Here is a 15816-nt window from a genome sequence, read left to right as displayed (position 1 = left end):
TATCTGGATGATTTTAATTTGCAGATACTTATGTTCAAAACTATAAGATGCAATTCTCGGAATAAAAAAAGTAAAGTCTAAAGAAATGGCCTCACATTCAAGTTTTTTGCAAGGGCCTGAGATATAGGTAGCAGGCTCGTGTTTGCTCAGCTGTCTCCCTGTGACACATTGCAGTTGTACACTTTGACATTTTCCTACAAACTGTAGTTTACTGGTTTAAAGCATAAAAGTATTATTAGCATTTTGTAATTCACAGTGAATGCTGATTTAAAGAGGAGGTGTTTAGTTCACAAAAATCCAAAACATCTATTTCACAGTTGCCTTCTGCAAGAGAAAACTAAGATCAGTGTAGCTGAATGATCCTTTGTATGTACCTTTAACACTTTTTTATATGCTCTGTTGTATTTACAGAGATAGCAAGGTGGTGATATTTCTCCCCCTAGTTTTGAGTATTGTTGGTCTTTCAGCAACTGTATCTAACGTGGATTCTCCAATATAGAATTTGCTGTCTTTTTTTTCTGCTATTTTAGCATTAGTATAGAATATAATGCTTATAGAGTTTCTTCTTGACAGGGATGACATGACTGTGGCAATGGGGTCAGGAAGATAAATCCCTTTTCAGGAATTAAAGAGATGAAGGAGAACTGAGTATCCTCTTCATGAGCCAGATGCTATTATCTCTCACATGCATGCTTGTTAAACCATGCATTGCTCTTCAGTTTGTCCTGGCAGTCTCTGATGCGTGGTTATCACAGCAGCCAGCAGCTCAGCCTCACACAGCTGGAGCCACTCTTCCAGCAAGATGGGGGAGAAAACTGGAAGGGTAAAAGCACAAAAACGTGTGGCTTGAGATAGAAACAGTGTAATAGATAAAGCAAACATTGCACGAGAAGCAAAGCAATACCAGGAATTCATTCACTGCTTCCCATTGTTAAGTGTTCAGTTTCATCTCTACAAAAGCATGGCTCCATCATGGGTAATGGTTACATAGGAGCACCAATGACAAATGTCCCCTTTTTCCCTTCTTCCCTGCTTTATATGCTGAGCATGACACCATGTGATATGGAATATTCCTTTGGTCACTTGGGGTCAATTGTCCCAGCTGTGTCCCCGCCCAGCTTCTTGTGCATCCCCAGCCTACACATTGATGGGGCAGTATGAGAAACAAAACACACCTCAGTGCTGTGCAAGTACTGTTCAGCAGTAACTAAACATCCTGACTGCTAGCAATACTTTTTTCATCACAAATCCAAAAGATAGATCACACAAATTACTATGAAGAACATTAACTCTGGCGAGAACCAGTACAATAGTCAAGAGATGGAGCAAGTCTTGATCAGGTGAAAGCTGCTATGATTTGTTTGACTGAAGCTTCTCCAGACACTACAAGCTTTGCTCTTGGCCATCTTGACACGATGACTGAGTCACTGCTACGTGAAAACACAGACACTGTACGAAAATGTTCATGGTGCATTAGTCACAGCTGGGAGAAAGACTTAGTGAAAGAGAGAGAAACAGAGGAAAGAAAATTATATGATAAGTCAATAAATACAAGAACCTTGTGACAACTACAAAGCAGAAAAAATATCCCTAAACTCACAACAATACCCCAAATAAAAATGGAAAAGAAACATTAAGAAACAGTAGGTTAGAGTCATAAAGCAAAGTAAATGTAACCACCATCTATTTATTCCAAAACTGGAGCCCAACAAATTAAACTAGGAGTTAAATTTTTTAATTGGGATTTAACTGTGTGTGTACAAGTCTGTTATGCACACAAACCCCATATTTTGGTTGTTTTTCACAGGAACATCTTTACAGTGGAGATATCCTTGGTTGTAGAAGAAAAGGGCTTCAACTACAATATGTATCAGCTGGCAAAATTACTTTGTTTCTAGTGTAGATTTCAGCTCCCATGAGGTTGATTTGATTCAGGGAATTAAATGTCAGCAAGAGGGAGACTTGTCCACAAAGGGATATGCTGTGTTTCTACCTCAGCCACCATGAAGAAGTCCTGTCCAAGGAGCCAGTATTTGCTTTGTTCTGAGTCATTGTTTTCATGTGTGGAGGGACTTCCTACAAACTTTGTACTTCACCATAGATCTCTACACTACAGAGCTGCTTCTGCAAAATACAGCAGGATACAAAGGTAAATACAGCCAGAGAGTGGTTCTGTGCCTCATCCAAGGCACAAACTCAAACTCTTACAATTCTGTGATTTCTCGCTATCATAGCTCCATAACCTCTCTTTATTTCCCCTTTATGGGCAAAACAGTTCACATCACCAAACAAAGCTGAAGCTTCTGGCAAAGGTGATGTAAATCAACCATGAACGTCATTGAGGAGAGTGGAGTTATATCAGTATAACCTCTGTTTAAGCAGCAAACACGTGTTTAGTTTGATATCAACTATTTACTTTTGAGCACACTGCAAATATCCATTTCTTAAGAGCTCTGCTCCAGGCCTGGTGTTGATTCACACACCAAATGGCTGCTCTTTGGAGCTGCTGGCCACATGCTTCAAAGTCCATATTAGTCAAAGCATGGAAAGCTGCTCACATTAGTGAATGTCATTCTTCTAGGACAATCTGTGGTGACACTATAAACATAAGCATAACAGTTTATACATGTCACCAAAACTGCAAATGAAATAATCAGAGTCTTCAGTTACCAAGTTAGTCAAAGCTCCTCACCTCCCTTATGACTGAAGTGCACAGTCTGCTGTTCGTTCATCTTTCTAAAGCCTTGTTTTTTGAGTTTGGTCAGATTTCTGCTTGAGTAATTTGTTTTCTTTTGATCCCTTCAAAGAGGACTTAAGCAGATATGGCTTGGAGACAAGCAAAGATAAGATTCAGACGTCTTTTTTATCAGTGTCCAAAGCAGATTTCAAGACCATAGTAAAAGAAGGATCATACTTAAACTCCAAACACCAATGAAGTCTTGGATCACAAAATCATAAGGGGCTGGTATTACAGGTGAGATTTTACATGAAAGACAACTTGTATTTTAAAAATTAAATCAATAAGTATTTTCCTATCAATTTACGCAGACAAATTGTCTCATCAAGGAGTCAAATGAGTGCTAGGGCAAATGAAGCACCAGAAGCACAGATTCAAGGTGGGAGCAACACTACTCCTTTGTGGGACGGCAGTGTCCCAGATCCACACAGCAACCTCAGGAAATCTCAGGAACAGACGGGTGTTGGTATGAGCAGCCAGACTTTCACCCTACATCACTTTGCAACTCACAGACCTGCTGTGAGACTTGAAAATCTACACAGTGGCCACAGCCAATTTAATTTAAAGTCATTACTTGTAGACTAGTCTAGAAGATGGGAACAGGAAGGGAAAGCACTACACTGAGCCAGGCACCTCCAGAACAGCATAGGGATTCAGATTCATCCCATGCCTGGTCTTTCCCACTCAGTGCTGACTAAGGGAAGAGGAGGACTCATCCTGCTCTGCTGGCTCCATAGTTTAAGCCCTCTAGTCAGTGGCTAAGCTGGATATTAGACACAAACTGCACTATGCACCCCATTTTTCTGTAACATAGTATTTTGAAGCAGTCTGGAATAAAACTAAATTCTGCACTAGGTAGGATATGTGTAATTAGTGACTCAAGTTTCTTTGCATCTGTCTTCTGCACCCCACTTTCTGACAAATGACAAGTATTGTAATGTTCCTTACTGCCTAGAAATTTCTTAATTAACATTCTCACACCTCTTAAAACAGATTAGTGTAATTACAAAGCTCCTGTTTTACTTGCAATCACCTCAATCATCAGTAAAAAAAAAGAAAAAACAAATGCAAGTGTTCTTTAATGTCCTCAGAAAAAAAATTAAAACTCATTTTACCATAGCATCTGCTGGGAAGGGAAGCATTGAAAACAGTCTGAGATTTTGAAAAATAGCCCAATGAGAATGAGACAACAAACACTCAGACAACCTACAGCTGGTGCTTAGCATGGCCCCAGCTCTGCAAGAGCATTCATTTCCAATGTCCTGGATGAGGAGTCCAGGAAGAGCTACCAAGACTTCTTCAAAATTAATTGTGAGGTATCAGCCTAAATAAAAGGGTTTTGCTCACCAGCTTCTGTTGCCCATCAAGCAAGGAAACACTCCTGCAGCAGCTCTGCCAGCAATGCTGGAGAGAAGAAAATGTCCAGAATAGATGGACTGTGAGCCCTCCCATCATCAGCATTTGCTTTGAGTCTGTGTGAGCCAAGCTCAGAATGTGGAGCTGGGTTGGTTTGCTGTTCTCTGCTGCCCAGCACCACGCTGGGCTTGGCAAGGAAACTGCCATGGGCACATGACTCCTTCCAGGCTTTGTAGGGGGAACCCAAGCACTATTATTGGCCCACCAATAACAAATTCTGTTCTGAATTTTCACTGAGAAGTGCCTGCTGGAAACCAGATAATCTGGTCACTCCTCAAGCAGACTCATAAAACTGCATACTGCCTCCAGTCTTTGAGCTACTTCCCCACTGTTCCAGACCTGCTGCCCCATGTCCAGCCTCCTCCATATTCAGAGATATAAACAGCTCCATGGTTTACTCCCATTCTGCTTGCAGTGGTTGATGGAAAAACCCTGTATTTCCCTATGGCATTTGAGAGCTGGGATGATACAAACATGCTTATTGTGCAAAGGAACAGGCAAGGGATAATGCTTTCCTGTATTTATTTCCCTTACCTTTGAATAATGAGTAAGTTCCCAAGGAGCAGCTGATCTCTCTTTAAGCTGGAGGCTGCAGTCTATAAGCTGTGTGCTCATTTCACATCAGAGATGCGATCTTTACATCTGCAGGGACGGTTGATGTTCAGCACAGCAGAATGGATGTATGAGGTTGAAAAAAGATATGGGCACTATTTTCTATCCAGTGTTCAATTTTGCCTTCTCATGTCAGCTTTTTGGTCACACTAAAGCTAATCAGAACAGAACCCTCAGCAGATCAGATCAGATCAGCTCTCTGTATGTCTCAGATCAGACATACAGCTCTGGCAGAGCCTGAGAGCTTGTGTGCAAACCGGCCCAGTTGACAGTCCTGCATTTATGAGCCAAAGCCACAAATCGTTTTCTAGCAGAAACTAGTTAAATGGGCACTAAACCATGGAAAGTTTCTGGATTCTTGACAGCAGAACAGCACCAGAAAATCATGCAATGCTTCTTCTTTCTTCTAGCTACAATGGACAGAAAATGAAATACAGGAGATTCCATCTGAACATGAGGAAGAATTTTTTTACTATGAGGCTGACAGAGCACTGAAACAGGCTGCCCAGAGAGGTTGTAGGTCTCCTTCTCTGGAATGATTCAAAAGCTTTTTGGACAAATTCTGAGCAATGTGCTCTAGGGGTCCCTGCTTGAGCAGGGAGGTTGAACTAGATGATCTCCAGTGATTCTTTACAACCATACCCATTCTGTGATCATGTGCTTCATTATAACATTTAAGTTTTGAATTCCCCTATGAGAGATTCAAAAAGGTTGTATTTGAAAGGCTGAACAAAGTCTTCTTCCTAAGTTTTGATTTATTAGGGCTGAAAAGAATGTATGTTTCCCTAATACCTGAGTAATGGCATGCATTTTCTCCCAAACACATTTTCCAGTAAGATAAAGGAAACTGAAACTGCATGAAGTCTGAAATCTGACAGGTAAAGGACAACAGGATGAAATAGAGTCAGGGTTTTGATATCCTTGTCTGCTTTCAGTGAACAGTTTTAGAACAAAGAGCTGGAAGGATGGTGTTGAACAGGAAAAACTTCACTGCAGTCTTCACAGATGAGTACACCAGTGAAAGCTGGGTGAGGACATTTGTCTCTACTTTCCCCATGGACTGGTTTACTGATTAACCTGAAAAAGCTAAAGTCTGCAGTGCATCAGGGAGCAGACTGCAGACAGAGGTATCCTATAGAGACTGAGAAAATAGCATTAAAAACCCCAAGGAGGGTTTGCCTTCACCTTTAATAGCCTTTCTCTTCCTTCTTGCAGAGGAAAGATGTCCTGATTGAAATCCACCTGTGCTGTGGCCATGCTGCTCTCTGACTCCCAGCCACACTTCCTATGGACACATTGACTTGCTGTGGAACTTTTCCTAATTGAAAGTCAATGCTCTCACCTTGCTGAGGCTCAGCAACAGTAGACATCGAGCCCCAAGTAAAGAGGGGAAAGTTGGAGCACTGAAGATGTTCTTCTTGAACAGAATGAGCTAAAAACCTTGATTGTGACATTCCACACAAAATCTAGAAGGCAGAGCAGAAAGATCTCTACAAGAATCTGCTTAATCTGTGGGATTTCTGACCACACCTGATAGCAGCCACCACTGCTGATGAGACCACACAAGGGATCAGGCCACCTGACAGGCTGTGACAGACTGTGAGGGGACAAGAGGCCACAGATCCATCTGAAGAAACTGTCAGCACTGTCAACCCCTAAATACAGAGCAGAAATTATTTATTCCTACAACCCACAAAATAATACAATCTTTTGAGGCGGCTGTCTGGGGAGACAGTAATAACTCAGAGTCTATGACGTGACAGGTAAAGAGGGAAAAAGAAGCAGAAGTGAAATAAATTCCTATCTCTGGCTCAGCTTCTTACACTTGAACAAATACACACACGGTCTACACACGACAGAAATGTGAAATGCTGAGTTACAGAAGAGTTGTTATGAGGCTCTGAGTAACATGGTCTACTGGAAGTTGTTCCTGCCCATGGCAGGGGATTTGGAACTAGCTGGCCTGTAAGGTCCCTTCCAACCAAGCTGTTCTATGATTCTATTACATGTGAGCTCTCAGTGACTGTTTTCATCCAGCTGTTTTCTCCTACTCTGATACAAAGTCAAACCAAGATCAATACTGTAGATAATAATCTCAACTAATCCTGCAAATTGGTGTTGTCCATAAACAACAATACCATAAATATGTAAAAACCTATGAGAAGTCCTGAGGGAAATAAAAATGTATTACACTGAGGCAATTACATACACTTTCTATTAAGCAGACAAAGCCCACATGTTGTGGCTTCCTACACTCATGACTCCAGCAGACACAAAAATATTACAACATTAGTTTGCAGGAAATACTTCAGGTAACTAAGTACATATTTCATCAGGTTTTACTGCACCATTAAACACATTCATGTCCCATAACACACCATGCTTATACAGGGAGGGCTGTGGGAACATGGCTTGTGTGTTGCTGGTTTCAGAGATACAGCTCCTCCAGCAGTATCAACCAAGATGTACCCGTGCTGATGCCAAGGAGAAATCCTACCTTCACCTTTTTTTCCCCATGGCCATGTGTGCCCCCTTCTACCAATATGCCAACATCTAGCATCCAATCAGGAGAATAATTCCAATTAAATCAATGACAAAGAAAAGAAATTCCAACACAAAGATTATATTACACAGCCATGTGGACACAGCCACTTCAAGTTTTTCCAGGGACCTGAGTGTTTACAGACATCATTGAAGGCCTACTCTAGTGCCATGTATTTCCCTAAATAATGTATCAGATCTGCTGCTCCTGTGTGGATGTGTCTGATGCCCATGTGGCACTAGGCAACTGTGACTGGCAGCCCTGCCAAGCCCCTCTTGAAAGGGGATCTCACTCTTTCACCTCCTGATGGGGTTGAAGGGGCTGAAAAATACTCCCTCAAAAGTAACTTACCTCAGCTGTCTTGGGATGTTCCCATGCAGACCAGAGCCAGTGCAGTTATGGTCTCTTGTAGAGGGAGAAAACAAAGAGCTCCTTTTCAAACCAAGAGGATGAAATGACCTCAGGAAAAGGGAAAGAGCCCTTATGTGAAGACCTGAAAATGGGATGATCCACTGAATCACTGCCAGGATAGGCATGAATGGGAGGAGGAAATTGTTTCTGAGACTTCCAAAAATGTAAAATGTGAAAATGGGGGTGGACAGAAGAATTTAACTGTTGGAAAAATTAAGGTTGGCATCAACACATGACCCACCATTACCCATTACTGCTACAAAGCTACAACTAAAGTAAATAAAAGAACAGAATATCAATCTCACACACAGACACCCAAGTGGCTCTAAAATATTATTAAAGTCTAGACAGAAAAACGACCATGTTTAAAAAACAGCAATACTCATGCAACAACCCCAAGGAGTACAGGAGCAGGACTGGGAGGTTTTCCGAGCAAACAAAAACCTCCCAACTTGATATGCAGGTGGGTATCTCCATGTCAAGGGAATTCCCTGCTGCTGCCACCTTCTTGGCAGCTGTGCAAGCTCACAGCCTTGGGACCCTAATTCATAAACCCACAGTAAAAACACTGGCTCCACATTCAATGTCACCAATAAGAGACCCCAGCCCTGGTCCTGGGAAGCGCTGCCACCAGCCATCAGCCAGGAGTCCTGCTGCACCAGGGACCTGTGCACAGGAATTCTCACTTTTCCTTTGCTCTGAGAACATGGGGCTGAAAAATATGTGCTGCCAAATGGATATCCACCCAGCAGCAAATGCAGAATCCAGAGGGGAAAGTTTTTGGGATCTTCTTCAGGCTATCACCTGCTATTGGGCTGCTCCTAGAAAAAGGAGAGCAGCTAGTTGCAAGTCATTTTATGCACAATTTATACCAATACTTTACATCATGAAAAAGTGGTTTGCTTCTTATGCAGAGAAAATCAAAAATGTTGAGTATCCTTCCATGCCATCTAGTTTGTGAAACAAAAAGCAGAGAAAAGGTTTAATCAACCTCAAATTCATTTTTATTGTTAGCAGATGCTTCAAATTGCTAGTTCTCAGGGGCTGCTTCAGTCTCTCTTTTGCAGTTGCCTAAATCCATTGTCAGCACTGACAGCGACAGAAATACAGATGACAAAAACCAGCGATGCTCAGCACAGAACAGAACCGCTCTGTCCAGTTCCTACTCAGAAAGGACTGCTTGGGGAGGGGAGCCAGGGTGGTGCAGGCTGAGCAATGGGGTGAGGAAGGAGCAGAGCCAGCAGCAAACAGGTGCTGAATGGGGCTCTTCAGAGGACACAGGAGAGAGGCTGAAGTTTAGTACTCCCCTCTCCCCAAGCCCTCTTGCTCCTGTGCTGCACGGTGGGCACTTACCTTGTGTGTGCTGTACCAGGGGCCAGACAGGGACCCACTCCCGGCGCCCGGTGCCCCAAAGGATGCATTCCATGTGCCTGGGATGATGTCCATGCCCCTGCCCTCAGGCCCCAGCCACTGGCCATGCCATGCACTGCCACACCAGTGGGGAGGGGTGGCTGTGAGGAGGAGAACAGGAGGTGGACGTGGCACTCTTCCTGGTGTGGGGAAGGCTCCTCACATGGGTCACTGCACACAGGTGTGTGTGGCCAGGCTGCAATTGCTGCTGGGCACCAGGACACCCTTAGCTGGGGACTAGTTGGAGCATAGGAGAGGAAGGCGAGCTTGATAGAAGGTTTTCCTGCTCCTTCGCAGGGCATTCAGGTGCCGTTTTTTCTGTCTCTGACTTCCCCAATGCCCCACCCTGCTCTGAAGAGGCAGCCTGGGAATTTAACTCCTTCAAATCAGTGCCTAAATCTAATGGTTAAGCATTAATTCTTCACTGCTAGATTGCAAAACTTAGAAGTTTTCCCAAAGGCAGATGGTCACATAAATTCTCACTTATGTCCTGTATTTTTCTCTTCTAACTATTTCCTGAATAGTTGCTTTGCAGACAATTCAGGCCATGTGTTTGTTCCCAGTCAGTGGCTTTATTCATTCATTCTTTTAGTTTTGATTTGATCCTTTATTTCTTCTGGGAAAAACAATGACTCAACAAGCTCATTAAAGGGAGAGTAGACCTAGCAAGGTAGGAGCTTGGTAGAATTACACAGGAGACAGAAGCAGGCTTCTAGTGAAGCATAGAATGGAATATTAAGACACCACGTCTTCAGGCTCTGGACAATACAAGTACAATACAATCCAGGGAGCTCATACTGTACCTTGGAGGAACTGACTTGTATTAGTTCATTTCATTGCTTAGCTAGGTTTGAAAACACCCAAAATCCTGACAATTATTGCAGCAGACAAGGGTCAATGTGCAGTTACTCTGATCCCTTCTACAATGGTTTTCTCCTGCTCTTAAGAAGAACTGGCATTGATTGCTTAGTCCCAGTAGGGCTGGTGGTCCTACCATCAGCAAGATGCACCAGGAGAGAGAACAAGTCAGCATGCAGGATAGCAGGCTGGGGACCGAGCTACCAGCAGGCAAGGAGATACGATCCCTAAGAGAAATGAGCAGCAGCGAAGCTGACTGCCAATATGATTAATTTGGTCAAAAATAGAAGAAACACACAATTACAGGAAAGAAACTGTAGTTAAATTAACACTTTGCAGCTTGAACTCATAATGTCTTAGCAACAAGGATGTGATTTGAATCCAGACAGAAGGTGATACAGAAAAGGCAGAAGTGGCAAGGTAATGCTTCAGTTAGATGATGGTTTAACACCCCAAAATACAAAATCTTGCCTTATAAAAATAAATGGTTTTTTCATGTGTGTGGCCTAACTTGAAATACCAGTTTCTGTGATCACAGCTCCAGTGAGTCCTTTGTAAATATTGGAATTAGCTGCAGCCATGTCTATATAGGTACACCGGAAAAAAACAGCTCCAGTATTTCATGGCTGTGTAAATTGCTGCAGATTATTTTTACAGTGTTGTGTAATTATTCTCTGCAGTCTAAACTTACATTATAGAAAAAAATTCTAGGCAATCTGGGTTATGGTTGCAAGAGAACGAGTGCAGTGAAACTGGAGTGTAAACTGCTGCAATGATATTTTCCCGTCTAAAGAGAGTTGAAACAATAGCCCAGAGGGAAGTGTGAAAGGACCCATTCTTCTAACTGGAGCGCTAAACTCGGAGTCTGCTGACAATTTAAGTGTCAACATCAGCTACTTCATGGAGGATCATTTGAGCAGAAACACCAGGCTGATGTTCTTATTTGTCATCCTCAATTTGCACTTGTTGTACAGCAGATCCTGGGGTGAAGAGGAAAAGCAGCAACATTGTCAAAGGTTGCTGAGCTGAGGAAAGTTCTCCCATTCCTCACCCTTCTTCACACAGTCACCTCTGCCCCAGCTCAAAATAGGGAGCAAAGAGGTTGATGCTCCCCCGGGCTGGAGAAATTGGTTTTGGTAGCCAAAAGCCACAGTAGTCCCTATCAGCCTGCCAATGACCTTTGCAGTATGGTTCTCTGTTAACAAAAATGCCCAAATTGGTAGGAGATTGAAAAGGAGTGTAAGGGGAGTGGGTGGAGAGGAGCAGCCCAAAATATCTCTCGGGGACAGTTGCTGTTGTTTTGCTTCCTTCTTGTTGGTTCACTGCCTAAAATACAAATGTGACTGTGGTTTTCTCTTGCATAAGAAAGTTATTGGAACAGGTTTTCTGTAATGCTGTCTACATGGAGTCTTTGTTGAATTGCTTTTGAAGTTGACCTAATGGTGGCAGATCATTGTTCCACAGATGGGTCCAGACATACCCACTCTGTCTAAATGTGCCAGGGGCCCTTATGGCAATCTTTATTTGTTAAAGATCTCTGATTGTCGTACATATAAAACTGTTATTCAGGTTAATTTAACTTTTCTTTACACTGCAACCCAACCCCATTAAAATATTAAAGAATATTTTAAAAAGTATTTCTGCTCAGTTACTACCCTTCATTAGGAAAAACAACTAACTATGTGTCAAAGTCCCTATACTTGTGCATTTCTATTTTCAGGCTAAAAGTGATGCTGAGGTATGAGGTATTTATACCTTTGGCATAAAGGTATTAAGTCCTTGGGACTGGATCCCGAAATATCATGAGGAAATGTCCTATGAAGAGAAAGCAGAAGATGGGACCTGAAGGATGTTTTAACTGAGAACATTTTACTGAGAAACTCCCAGTTTTCAGTGATGCACAGCCGTGCTGAAAGTTTGTTCCCAAAGCCAAGTTCCATTTAAGGGTCCTTCAAATCAGGGGTGTCCTCTGTCAGCTGGGCCAGCCAAATAGACTACAGACATTTCAAAAGCATGAAAATATAAGGTGTTTTCAGTGGGTACAACACATTAGGAAGGTCACATCATCGGGGATAGGTGCAGAATGCACCATGTATATATCCCTGTCTGTGTATTTTTGGCTGTTGTCTTTGTTGTACTGTGGGAAAACCAGGGTAGTTAAAAAAATACCTCAAGAAAAGTATCTTCAGAAAGGGGACCTGATTTGCTGTTGCTGGATCTGTCTGTTTTTATACCTGGGCAAAGGCAACAGATGTGCAGATTTGTGTCTGTCTGTGGTGGCTGACCACATCAGTATCAGGACAGGACTGTTTCTCTCTGTGAGTAGCACCTCGTTCCCTTGGAGTAGCACACAGCACAAGGTAGCACCTGTAAAGATGGAGTAGATGTTGCTTGAGTTGGTTTGCTGAAAAATCTCAAGGCTGGTTAAACAGAGTAATCTGCATGGTGACAGAATTTGACTGCTCTCATTCTATTGACAGTCATTTTTGGGTAGAAGAGAAGGGACTTCACAGCCTGGGAGATTGCATCCACCTTCTCTAGTGCTTCCCATCAAGTTCTTAACACCTTGGGTTACTTCTGAACAATGGAGATGCAAGAGACTGTTTTGGGTGTTAATTGCATGGATTCCCTCACTCAGGTACTGCATTTATATCTGATATTCTTGGGCCAAGCATTGGTTGCTGTTAAAAATAGATGATGTTTCTCTGCTTGGTCGCAAGGATTTGTGCAATGGGTGCTTTGTCAGCCTCAGGTGGTGTGGGACAGTGCCTGATCTGTGTGTCTCCCTGGACTCTGGCTTGTATGACATTGGGACCTCATAAACCAACAGAGTAGGCAGTTTCCTACCCCTGGAGGCTTTAGCCTCTGGAAGTCATCCATGAAGGGCTTGACCTGGTGTCCCCTCATTTGGGATACTCAATGCACTTGGGTGTCTGAAGAGGAAACAAGAGGGCTTTTCATGTTTGCTTGCCCATGCTCCATCACTTCTCTGAGCTTACACCTTGCCACTGTAGATGAGCCACAGTCCCAGCTGAGAAGCGTCCCCTGTCCTTGACTAGTGGGCTCTGGTCACAGTTACTGAGACTTCCTAAGACAGAAAATTAAAGAGTCAATGGTTTCCTTCTCTGCCAAATAGAAAACAGCCCTTTGTCCAGGGTACTTAGGTGTTCCACTGTGAGGATAGAGCCCAGGTGATGAGAAGTGCTGGAATGGATGGTTCCAGCTGGGTGGTACAGGAGGGAGTTGAAGACCTTGCTTTTACCTGCTCTTCAAAGGAGCTGGCTGCTAGTGCCAGATGAGTGCCAGAAGTGCTGAGCTTGAGCAGGATGATCAGATGTGTTTCTGAGTTACATGTCTACGAGCAGACTTTTGCTGTGTCACTCACTCTGTGTAAGGCTGTACCTGTGAGCTGGGGATCTGCCTGGAGCGGGTTGCAGGCAGGGAATACTGTGTAATGGATAGTGCAGGACAATTTGTGGAAGATGTGTACCAACAGTCAGCTGATTTTTACAAGCAGCTTTCATCTCCCTTCCCCCAGCAGCTTTACAAGACTATGGTGCAAGTATGTACTTCATATGCTAGCAATTACAGTCCTTTGGAAAGTTGCTTTCCATCTTGAAGTCTACAAAAGTACAAAAAATACAAGTCCTGGAATCAAGATGTATGTTACAGACCTTGGAGAAGGCTTTTGTCCTTCCTGCATGGTGGATCAATGAGAGATTTGTAGACTTTGGACATTTTCATTTCTGCCTTTTAGACCCTACCAATTTAGGCTTAATCCTGATCCTTCTAAAATCAATGTCAAAGTTCCCACTGACTTCAAAAGAGACAGCCTCAGCTTTCAAATACTTTAAAGAATAATTTTAAGCAAACAAACCCAAAATGGATAAGAACTGCATTTTCTCTCTCCATTAGGCATGCAACTTATTTTCTCCAAATGTAAACGTTACCTGGAGAACTAAGCAGTTCTGTGGTTTTTATTATTTCTTTAGGAGGCTACAGTACTCAAAGTATATTCCATACATACTTCTTCATTTAGGAGCCAAACACAGCCATGTAAAGTGAGCGGCTTGTTTACAGTAGGCCCTTATGTCTTGCTATCAAATTAGTGGCAAATCAGAACTGTAGTAAACAGAGGTCAAAGATCAAACCCATAATTTCACATAAAATTCCAGACCATGTACACAAAATTTAAAATGCAAAATCTTCAAATCACAAGACCATCAACTGCTCTTAAAACTAATCAAAAGCAGGATAAGGACTGAAGGAAATGAAATTTAAACATGATTTTAATCCAACTTTTAATGGAACAGCTACATCACGGGTATCTTTTAACCATGACAGCTGGTTCCATACTACTTATTACATACCATGAAACAAGGTTTTCGTACATCTCTCTGGCTATTCATACATGCTGTTTTGTCTCTTTTTCTCCAATTTGAAATAAAGATAAAATAAATGACAGAAGCGTTACCACCTAAGATTTTACAGTGGTTCTCTTCTTGCTAAAACCCGTGGTAGTTTTGCATCACTTTTCTTTTAGTGCATTGTTTCTCTGTGTTCAGAAGAGGGAATGACAAGACGCCGTGTGCTCCATTTTGTGACTGTGTTTGAACACAGTCAGGTGCCTTGGCTGATGGTCCCTTCCTTATCTGGAGGTCAGTGCCCACATACATGTGGAGTTCCAGGACCGTGTCAGTCCCATACTCATGTGTTGGAGTTATCCCCAGTCTGAAGTGGTCTGGGAGGAATTATTTTCTGCACCCAGCTAAGGGAAAGTAAGGATGCCGACTCCTTAAAACTGAAACGTATTTGTTTAATGAAGATTTTGTTGCTGAATGCCACCAGATGTCAGCATACACTATATGATTAAAAACAAGTGTCTAAGACCTCTGAGAAGTGAGCAGTAAAAAATGCCTTCTGTCTCATGGAAATGATGAACCAGATCAACCTTGCTGGGGGAAGAATTATGGCAGGGGTTAGCTGGAAGAAATTGTGATGTTTTGCTTAAATACCTGCTTACTTCTTCCATCCTTGGGACATGCCCATCTGCTCTGCCTTCAACCCTTCTCCCTGTCCAGAGGTCTGTGAAAGGCCTGGATTGGCCCTGTCCTCAACCTATAACTCCATGGGGCATTCTAGCATGGACCCAAAGATCTGCATCTTCCTCAAATCCAGGACAAGAGGGGAGAGGAGAACTTGCTGAGGATCCAGAGCCCTGCTTTTCATATATGTAGTTAGGGAAGATACACCTTGACCCCAAATAACTGCAGCAGTATCTGCTCTGGCTATGAATGAACATGAGAACTCACCAAGGAGGTGGACACGGAGAGTAGTTTTTGATGACTTAGGGAAAAAATATGAATAGCAGGAAAATTGTGATGCAATTTTTTTACTCCCTGGCATACTCTTTCCTAGTCTGAAAAATGCCAGAAGGCCAAAGCTGTTCTTTGGATGACCCAGTTTGATATCTGCTCAAGTGAAGTTTTCTACTTTAATGTAGGTATGTGAGGGTTGTATTTGCTCCTACTGACATCAGTGACACAGCTCTTCAGAGTCAGGTAGCCTGCAGCAAGGCTTCTTCCCTGCTTCTTATTACCTGTCTTTTGGCAGGACCTGTACTACAACCAAACATGCCCAATCCACATCCTAATGGCTTGATGAATTCTGTACACACATATACACACTTCTGTGTGTATGTTTTCCTCCAGTCATATGTACCATTTAAAATAGCTAAAGCAACCAGGCCCCTTCAAAACTGCTTTCCCTAATCACCATGTACAAAGCTGAAACCATTATTCTGCCACTGTAAGTTCTGACCTAGGTTTGC

The 15816-nt window shown here is 42.7% G+C and overlaps 1 protein-coding gene across 3 annotated transcripts in view; it reads right to left on the bottom strand.

The window, feature by feature from the left end:
• The window catches only part of NIPAL2 (NIPA like domain containing 2), a 51419-nt gene extending 41985 nt beyond the window's left edge, over positions 1–9434 (bottom strand). For all 3 annotated transcript variants that reach the window (XR_015772782.1, XM_005516998.2, XM_088056901.1), the window contains exon 1: positions 9072–9434. Coding sequence is in view for 2 of the 3 variants with exons in the window: in XM_005516998.2 (XP_005517055.2) it covers positions 9072–9164 (93 nt within the window). In the remaining variant the exon portion in view is untranslated. The remainder of the gene's footprint in view (positions 1–9071) is intronic.
• Between the last annotated feature and the right edge of the window lie 6382 nt (positions 9435–15816).

The sequence above is a fragment of the Pseudopodoces humilis genome, chromosome 1, assembly GCF_049639895.1.
Source record: "Pseudopodoces humilis isolate 2021_Gansu_Grassland_sample_001 chromosome 1, ASM4963989v1, whole genome shotgun sequence".
Lineage (NCBI taxonomy): Eukaryota > Metazoa > Chordata > Aves > Passeriformes > Paridae > Pseudopodoces > Pseudopodoces humilis.
The sequence above is the reverse complement of the archived record's forward strand: the minus strand, read 5'-3'. Positions and strand labels throughout refer to the sequence as shown.